Raw genomic sequence first — 9640 nt, 5'->3', positions numbered from 1 at the left:
GGGCTGGGCATCACTGGAATACACCAACCCACTCAAGCACAAACCGGTCTCTATACACACACAAAAAACCAACAAAGCACACACACACACCCTCACACAAAACCACACACACTGCGTTTTAAGTAGGGTTGCACGGTATTACCGGTATACCGCAATACGCTTTTCAAATGATACGTATTGCAATATGTTTTTCTGAGAACCGGTATATTGGGTAAAGAACATATAAAAAGTTTTTGTGCTTATTTTTATGGTTTAAAGTAAAATCTATACAGACTTTCCTTCACAAGAGATGTTTTACTTCTTCATTCAATGACAACACGGCATACCATTAAAAATATGTATAAAAAGGAAATAGAATCCCTGACTATGCAACTTAAGTTTGCGATTGCTGTTAGAACCATAACGTATATTTGTAGGTACTTATAATATAGAAAACTGGATCGACATGTACAATTAGTGTCACTTAATGTCAAACACTTAAGTTCCCAATATATCTCAATACGTATCGCAATACGGGTATCTGAATCGCAATATATTGCAATACAATTTATTTGCCAATACACAGCCCTAGTTTTAAAGTTCGGTAACATGGCTGCTAGTATGCCAAACCGCAATAGTGTGGTTCGCTGTGGAAGGTTTTAGTGAATGCTGTGCCCAGGTTGGAATTATTAACATGCTGCCGTAACACAGTGGGGTCATTTCTGGTTCGATGTTCACAGTATTGCTTGTCATGGCCTTATACCTCGTGCCTTTGTTGCGCAAGTGATCACTGATCCCTCATCTGCGAGTGAGACGCGTGTACGTGGATAGGATGGTCACATAGCTTGGTTTATAACGAGCTATTGCAAGTCTGGCTTGTACTGACAAACAAAAGACAGTATAGACTTACATGTACACGTAAATCTTTCAGATACCTCATCATCACCATCATCACCATCATCATCATCATCTTTATTTCCTCCATTTGGAGATTAATGTGAAGATATTTACAAATCTGGACAGTAGATGGACATTTACATCTTTTCAAAATAAGTGAGTGAGTTTGGATTAACGCTGCTTTGACCAATATGCCAGCAATATAACGGCGGGGGACACCAGAAATTGGCTTCACACATTATACCAATGTGGGGAATCGAACCCGGGTCTTCTGCGTGACGAGCGAACGCTTTAACCACCAGGCTACCCCACCGCCCTTTTCAAAGTGAGATGTTAGTAAGTACATATTGGGATTGATTAGGAATTGCAAAACATTGGAAAACATGCATGAGATTATGAATGAAATGGAGTTCATATGTTTATCGTATTTGCATAATGCCTCTCACTGTTCATAATTGTAAATTGAAAGCTCTCTTTGGTAGATGGCCGTGATCTCCATTACAAATGTTGCACTTAGGTCATTGACTAGGTCACTACAATCGGAGTCATATATTGCATCACATTAACGTCTTTACTTCAGATTCCGTATGACAAACCATCAGTGGGTGAGTGAGTGAGTTTAGTTTTACCCCACACTCAGCAGTATTCCAGATACATAGCGGCGGTCTGTAAATAATCGACTCTGGACCAGAAAATCCAGTGATTAACATCATGAGCATCGATCAACGTAATTGGGATACGATGACATGTGTCAACCACGTCAGCGAGCCTGACCACCCAATCCCGTTAGTCGGCACTTACAAGCATGGGTTACTGAAGGCCAATTCTACCCCGGTATCTGCGCAATTGGGAACCGATTTGTCAAACAAACCATCAGTCTGCCCGCGAGTAGAACCGACGTTGACTATACGGCTGAAACTGCACTGTGCAAAGCTGTCAATACACCAGTATCTGAATATCAGTTTTCCCAGATGAACAAATAGAAGTAATCTGTATTGCAATAACAAGGAATACAAATGGATTTTGTTAACACAGTTTATTAAGACAAACATTAAATAATCGAGTGAATGAGTTAGTGAGTTTACTTTTACGCTGTTAGTAGCAATATCACGGCAGGGGACACCGGATATTGGCTTCACACATTGTAGCCATGTGGAGAATTGAACCCATATATATTATGTATAGTCTAAGATTTGAAGCAACTGCTATAAAACAATGTACATCAAACATACATAAACAATACCTTCAGCAGTACAGAAAACAGAAAGCTGTCTCTAAATTAAACAATCTGCATCCAAGCTTCAGGTCGAGACTTCAGTGGCGATCATCAGGAGACAAATAGCAGCTGGCCTAACAGTCAATGTTGACTCGACTCAACCCGTCTTATATAACAAACGTGTGCGGACGTCGGAGAAGACAACCTGTCTTCGTAGTCGTCTAAGTTAACCTGGCAGGCTGATCAACATATATGTGCATGTTTGCCGGACAGAATTAGCTGCAGCAACTTTATAAGAATATGTACAGTAAGTGTGATACATGTATAGAAAGAACGTGATTAATACTAAAATGTACATCAAGATGTAAAGAGAATGATTTGTACTGTTAGTAGCTGACAAGACAATGGCAAAGTTAAGCCAACAACACAAAATTATACGGAAGCAGATCTCCGCAGAACACAAGCGCTGTACAAAGGTAGCAAATGGCTACACGCGGCCTCCGTGACAAAAACTGCATACTGAAGAGAGGTTATTGTGTGTGATATCTATCCAGGAGCCAGAATAAAACATGTTATAAAACATGTTTGAATGCTCACATTTTGGTATTAGACTACTAACACAGCTAGCATTACCTTCCGTTGTCATGGTATACAGTGTCCATTATTCATAGTGTTGGTGGTTCGAAAAAGTGATATACGAACGTTATATGCAGCTTGATAACATTGTCATACTATGATCGGGAGATGGTGCCGCCAAATCCGCTTCCCCAACTGCACCAAATTCTGTTCTCTGCTTAAAGGCACACTATCACGCCACACTTCTCTAATAATGCATTTATCTCATTAAACCTAACTACCAGCCCCTAGCGAAGCTACCATATTTGAAATTTCTTTATTCGGGACAGTGGTATGGGCCATCACCCTATGTACAACATGGTCCATACATGATAAGGGAACTTATGCAAGTACAGCAAGGCTATGTGACGATACAATAGATTTTGCAAAATACTTATACAGGTGTGTCCAGGCATGGAAGATATAACAATCCATGAACAATGATGCATAATTTTACAAGGTAATTATACATGTGAAGCTTTTTAAGGCAAAGTCTTAAGGCCTAGAGGATATAACAGTCCATATCCAATGCTACCTGTTACAATGATACCTATACAAGAACATCAAGACATGGAAAATAGGACGGTCTATATATAGTAATCCATGGGTTTAACAAAGTACAGATGCATCATGGTATGGAGATATTAGTTTTACACAGTATATAAACAAGTGCTTGAAGGTCGGAGATTTGCAGCATGGAAGATATATCAGGCCACTTTCGATTATACATAGTTATACCGAGCGCTTACACAAGTGCATCAAGACATGAAAGACCTAGCATTCCATATATACTAAAACATAAATTTTATACAAGAGTTTTAAAAAGGAGACATAAAGGAGATTATAATAATATTGTGATACATAATACAAGGTACTTATACTATACCAGAGCTTTGAGGCGAAGATTTGAGGCATGTTGAGAAGACATTAGTAAATTAAACTTTGTCAAAGTTGGAAATTCAGAATATTTAAGAGGTATATATCTCTGGCGAAGATTATAATTTATTCCGAAAACAGTACGTATTAAAATTGCAATATTAAATTAAAACGTTCCAATGAATTAAGGCAACGTTGCATTAAATCGACTCTCGCATCCTCTACCGACCGAACTTTATTTCAAGCGAACCCCCATAGAGTTATGTCCCTTGGAACACTCTTCACGAATATCCTATAACGCAACTTGTGATTGACGCCCGTTCGGCAAACACCGACAACACCGCGTGGGACTGTTTTCGGTGTACGGAGCAATTGTTTACGTTCCATATATGGCAAGTGGTATCTGTTTGGAAGCTGTTCGCCTCGAAGTTTCAATTATCGATCTCAGGCATAAGGGATAATAAGTCTATTATTGTAACAATAGGAGGCTAAAGTGAGTGCATATGCCCCAATATATAATAGTGGAGGTGATGGGTGAATTATAATTATCGTTTTGGTTGCTGCGAGTCGTTTCATTCTTTTTGCCATCCTTGCCTTTAGGCTTGAACTTATTATCCCTTACGCCTGATGCACTCACTTTAGCCTTCTAGTGTTACAATAAAGACACTTATTTTATCCCTTACGCCTGAAATCGATAATTGAAAACAAAATATTGTCGAAAAATTGTGACATTGTGCCTTTAAAACAATTGTCCGCAAAGTACAGCTGTATCATAGCGTCCTGTTAGGGCATACATGTAGTCTTGTCCAGACAAATGAAATATTGTGAACATCGTCGCGCGACGTGGTGGTACTGCAGCAGAGGTGATGGCTGATGCAACTGGTATGGATGAAGTTGCACCTGTTGCAGTGGAGGCGATGGGTGAATTGTTCCATGTTGTTACAAATGTTTTGGATGACGTTTCATCTGTTGTAGTGTCAGCGAAGGCTGAATTAATGCATGTTGCTACGGTGGTATGGGTGAACTTTCATCTGTTGCAGTCGAAGTGATGGCTCGCTGGTGTAATTATTCTATAGCGTGACAGATGGTATGGATGAACTTTCATCTGTTGCAGTGGCAGCGATGGCTGAATTAATGCATGTTGCTAAGGTGGTATGGATGAACTTCCATCTCTTGCAGTCGAGATGATGGGCTGAATTCTGCATGGAACTCATCTGTTTGCAGATGGTATGGATGAAGACTCATTTACTGCAGAAGACATGAATGTGGTGGCTGATGTGTCTTCTGCGAAGAAGCCTATGCTGAATGCTGCATGGCGTTACGGATGCTCTTGATTAAGATGCATCTGTTACATCGGCGCCGAGGTCTGTGTCCTCTGTTCCCAGTTGTAGTACGTGTACACAGGAGCATAGTTCATGTCTCCTTTGGTAAAATCCGTGTCAGCATCGTCCTTAATGTTCACAGTACCAAACACACTTTCTGCGTAGGATGGAGGCGCTAAAAGGCAAACGGTACGTTAATTTTCAGGGTAACACAATCACAAAGGATTTGTCTTACGTAAGGAACACAACGTAATAATTTATGCACAATTTCAAACGGTGTTCTTGATCTGTTAAAGAAAGTCTTGTAATAGGTTAATAATAAGATGACGTGTTTTGATGATTGTTAAACATGGCAGCACGGTACATATATGACAGTCGGAGTTACATGGGCTTCAGTGTACCATCTGATACACTGATAATGTGAAGAATTCAAAATGCTTTCTGGTGACAAAGTGTGAAAACACGAACTTTTACAGTTTTGCATGGGCTGAATCGACGGACACATAAAATATTCTAGTAAATATTGCTGTAACAGTTTTATTAACTTTAACACAAGAACTTATAAGTGACAGGTGCGATGACTGCAAAGTAAACTCACGCATTATTTCTTCAGGAGGGGCAGTAGCATGTGCCCCTTCCTGGTAACGCTCGGGATGGCCGAGGCCCTGGGAAGGAGGCGCGAACCCGTACTGCTGGAGCGTGGCACGGAGTGGTATGGACCCGATGGTCACCCCGAGTGGTATCTCTAGCTTGAAAGCGGGTCCGGCAGGACTCACACAAAACTGTAACCACACCAAATATTTCTCAGATTCGAGACATAGTGGTATATCCATAACAAATTCAAGGTTCAGATTATAGAACTCTGAAACGAACAATGAAGTCGAACATTTTAGACAGCTGTCATCTGATTTGCCGAAGAGCAAAAAATAAATGTCAAAAGTTGCTCCTTATTCAGCTGACGTGACCGTGGAGGATGAACAGAAATTAAGCGGAATGAAGGTGAAACCTTATTAACTAAAGAACATTGCTTTTAGATTGAGCCGTCAGCGTTCAACAATGCTTCAACACAAGCGGTTTCAAATGAAACGTTGGTCAGAACTTCCACCGAAAATATTGCATAAGACCAAGTATGATAATGTTGGTACATTACTGCATAAGACCGAGTAGAATAATGTTGGTATTATTTCATTACCGACATAATGATTTAATCCCAAATTGATAACATTGAACAATAATATTGATAATGTCTACAAAAATTCTAAAATTTATTTGAAAATATATATTTGACGGCCGTCTTGCATTTTGGTCAACACGGGCGAGAGAGCTTTGAGAATATATATTGGGGTGGGGGTGGTGGGGTGGGGGCGCTAGATAGTTAATCACGTACAGCACTGTTACGAATAATTCTGAATAAAATACAAAGTCTGACGATATAATGATGACTGACTGACAGCCGTTTCGCTATATTGGCGGCCATCTTTGATTTCCGCCACTTTACTGAGCTAGAGTTTAGAATTGTTCGATGTATAAATGTGAAGCGTGTGATGCAAGTTAAGCCACAGTGTCCCATTTTGCCAAACCCTGCCTTATCCACCCCACTAGAGACATCTGATTCAGTTAAAACAACGTGGTAGCACAGTTTACCTTTACCAAATGCACAGAGCGCCTATACTGAGATGGATTTCGTTCATGTGACAAGCAGTGACGACCCTTTGATAACAACACAACACTGTGATTGTTTTAATAGTGCCATAGAGCTAACCATTTCGATAGATTTCTTAAACCTTCATATATCCTAATGATCTAATTGTTTCAATATATGTCCAAAGTATACCGAAATTCTATCTCCTTTGTCTGTTTAATGCATTCAACATTCGGTGTACCCTTCTCAGCATAAAACCCTCTCCGGGCCTGACCATTAATTCTCAATGCTTAACTTATTGAAATACACAATGACATTAGTACAAATTTTTACACTAAACACTTTTCACAGAATTTTAGTATGGCCATACCTGCACAAAGTAGTTAATTTCGATTATTCTGCAACCCTGTAACTCTGATGGCGGTACGGGCGGTACCCTTAGAAGGTCACCATTCCATACATCAGAATCTCCAGGAAGGATTTCTCCATGCGATATTTCCCTATTTTCTCAAAGTTTGTTCGCGTCTTGCCTCTTGCATGATACCGAACAACCTACAAAATAGATGTGAAGTCAAAATATTATGAGCCAATAAAACACATGAACGAAGTAAAATTTACATGATATCTAGTACCTATAGCAATGCATGTATATCAAGTGTCCTGATGCAAAGCCGACGCAACACAATGCTAAGAGTGTTACGTGTAAACTCACCAAATATGACTTTAAATTCATCTTCTGGAAATTTTCATACCTGAAGTGAATTATTCAATTTCGAAGGGTACGTTTTATTCTTAGCGATATGTTTACATCAACTCTGTCACCTTTTGGTTCCATTATTCCTCATTCAATTGGAATCCGAGAGTTCCTGATTGTCCTTACAGGCAATATCTCTGTTAAACACATGGTACTAATTATGGCGATCTAGACAATGGACTACAGCCCCCTTTAAACATTACCATCATATATACGTTTCAAACCTTTTTACAGTCGTTCATTTTCCATATTTAAAATAGAAATAAGCAATGCCGTTAAAAACTTTTTAAAGCAGTCCCCTTTAACCGTTGTTATAATATTATATAGTTTTTACACCTTTTTACAGTTGAATTTCCTTATTCCAAATACAGTAGTAATGTCGATGAAAAAAGAACATTTAAAGGAAAACATAAAGCTGTATTGTCAGGGATACGATGTTTCCATCACACAATTTGTTACTGACCATGTACAATCTTGAAGCGTATGATCTCGTCATTTTTTTCCTGTTGCTGTGGTTGGTGACTTCTGCCTTTGATAGGAATTGATTCCCCCGGAACATAGCCACGTCGATCAATTTGAAACCTGGAGCTGATTGGTCCAGATTTACAGCATAAGCAACACAGATTCTTTTCATTTGCACCTGAAGAACTTTCCTACAATCACAGATCACAAACATTCAAAAAATATTGCTGAAAGACACGATAACGTACAAAAAAGACAAATAATATATTGACAAACAGACATCCTGAGCATCGATCTACGCAACTGGGATACGATGACATGTCTCCAACTAAGTCAGCGAGCCTGACCACCCAAACCGGTTAGTCGTCTCTTTCGACAAGCGTAGGTTGCTGAAACACCAATTCAAACCCGGATCTTCACGGGTTGATAAACCGTGGTTATGAATTGGTCGTAGCCTTAAAGGGACAATTAAATCAACATTTGGCAGTATAGGCATTTACTCAATAAAATTTTAAACTCGACAGCATTAATGAAACAGCACTTGCCACAACGAGGGGACATCTGTAATGTATGTAGTAGTGAATAATTGATGACATCTTCACTCATTGCAATAATTCATGCATACCACGGAGAACTTAAGTTTAGTTTACTCACTCACTCACTCACCTCACTCACTCATAGCATAGCTCCAGGTACTTACAGTGTTGAGGGTCCAACAGACTGACCACTGTGAAAGCCGTTTTCGTTGTGTGGTCAAACTTCCATACTCACTCACTCACTCACCTCACCTCACTCACTCACCATAGCTCCAGGTACAGTGTGTTGAGGGTCCAACAGACTGACCACTGTGAAAGCCCTTTTCGTTGTGTGGTCAAACTTCCATGGCTTGTCAATGGTACTTTGAGCCAGTAATTTTACCCCTTCCTACGGAACCCTCAAACGAGGTCGGGAGTCCGAGTGGCAGTTGGTATCGGAAGGGATATGTATAACGTCCCGCCGGCAGAGAAGGGTTATCTCCCCTTTGTCCCGACGCTGCAAAATCCCAAAGACATTGGTCGTACTAGTTAATATAGTATTCTATCATTCTAAATTACGGCTCTATAGCTGGGGCGTTTGTTACAATGCAGCGTTCGATGGCTTCGGATGGACTCGCATAACAATAAAATAACATCATAATAGTGGTTACCAATCTCGATTAAAGATACATTATTACTTCTGCCACGTGCATTTATTTAAATGAGCGTGCCTCTAAATGTAAGTGTATGCAAACCGGCTTCTGTTTAATCCAGGGTCCAGACAAACGTATATTGTTGTATATTGTAACAAGCAGAACAACCGTACCTATTTCTAATGCGCTTGGGCTTCAGCTGTTTTAGTAATTATTTTTATATTTAATTCCATTCGGACTGACTGATTGTAAATCTACATGGCCTGCGGTTACACAGCACAATGGACAATGAAACATATTTTCAAGTGATATTCCTCTAACTATACGCTTGTTTATCGCTATCCTTGAAAGAAGATATGCCATATTGCTGCTTTTACTAAAAAATATTTATGTCAATTTCTCCTCATCAGGGAAGGCTTTACCGTAATATTTTCTTTTAATGGCGATTCCAGTATTTACCAACAGTACGTGTGGGGAAACCTTTAAAATTTTAATCAGTGGTGCGTACGATAGGGTGTCAGCATTCCTTTACCTCAAGGGTACGTCTCATAAGGTTCTTGCCAACTATCTATATTGATGGCCAAGCATTCATGGCGTCAGTACTTACGTCAAAGGTGCGCATCAGAAGACTTCGTAGATATATCAAATGGACGTATGATAAAGGTCTGCATCTTATGTTATGGCATATATACTAAGCAGCAAAAAGCAA

The 9640-nt window shown here is 39.7% G+C and overlaps 1 protein-coding gene across 1 annotated transcript; it reads right to left on the bottom strand.

Annotated features, from left to right (window-relative positions):
* Nucleotides 1–4931: 4931 nt before the first annotated feature.
* On the bottom strand, nucleotides 4932–8578 carry LOC124269886 (arrestin domain-containing protein 3-like). Its single transcript, XM_046704931.1, is given in 6 exon segments — nucleotides 4932–5080; nucleotides 5504–5687; nucleotides 6918–7047; nucleotides 7772–7833; nucleotides 7835–7954; nucleotides 8565–8578. Coding segments are annotated over 6 exon segments (648 nt in total). The 5' UTR covers nucleotides 8568–8578.
* Nucleotides 8579–9640: the final 1062 nt, after the last annotated feature.

This window comes from Haliotis rubra, unplaced genomic scaffold (assembly GCF_003918875.1).
Source record: "Haliotis rubra isolate DU_JTF1 unplaced genomic scaffold, ASM391887v1 Scf1485, whole genome shotgun sequence".
Lineage (NCBI taxonomy): Eukaryota > Metazoa > Mollusca > Gastropoda > Lepetellida > Haliotidae > Haliotis > Haliotis rubra.
The sequence above is the reverse complement of the archived record's forward strand: the minus strand, read 5'-3'. Positions and strand labels throughout refer to the sequence as shown.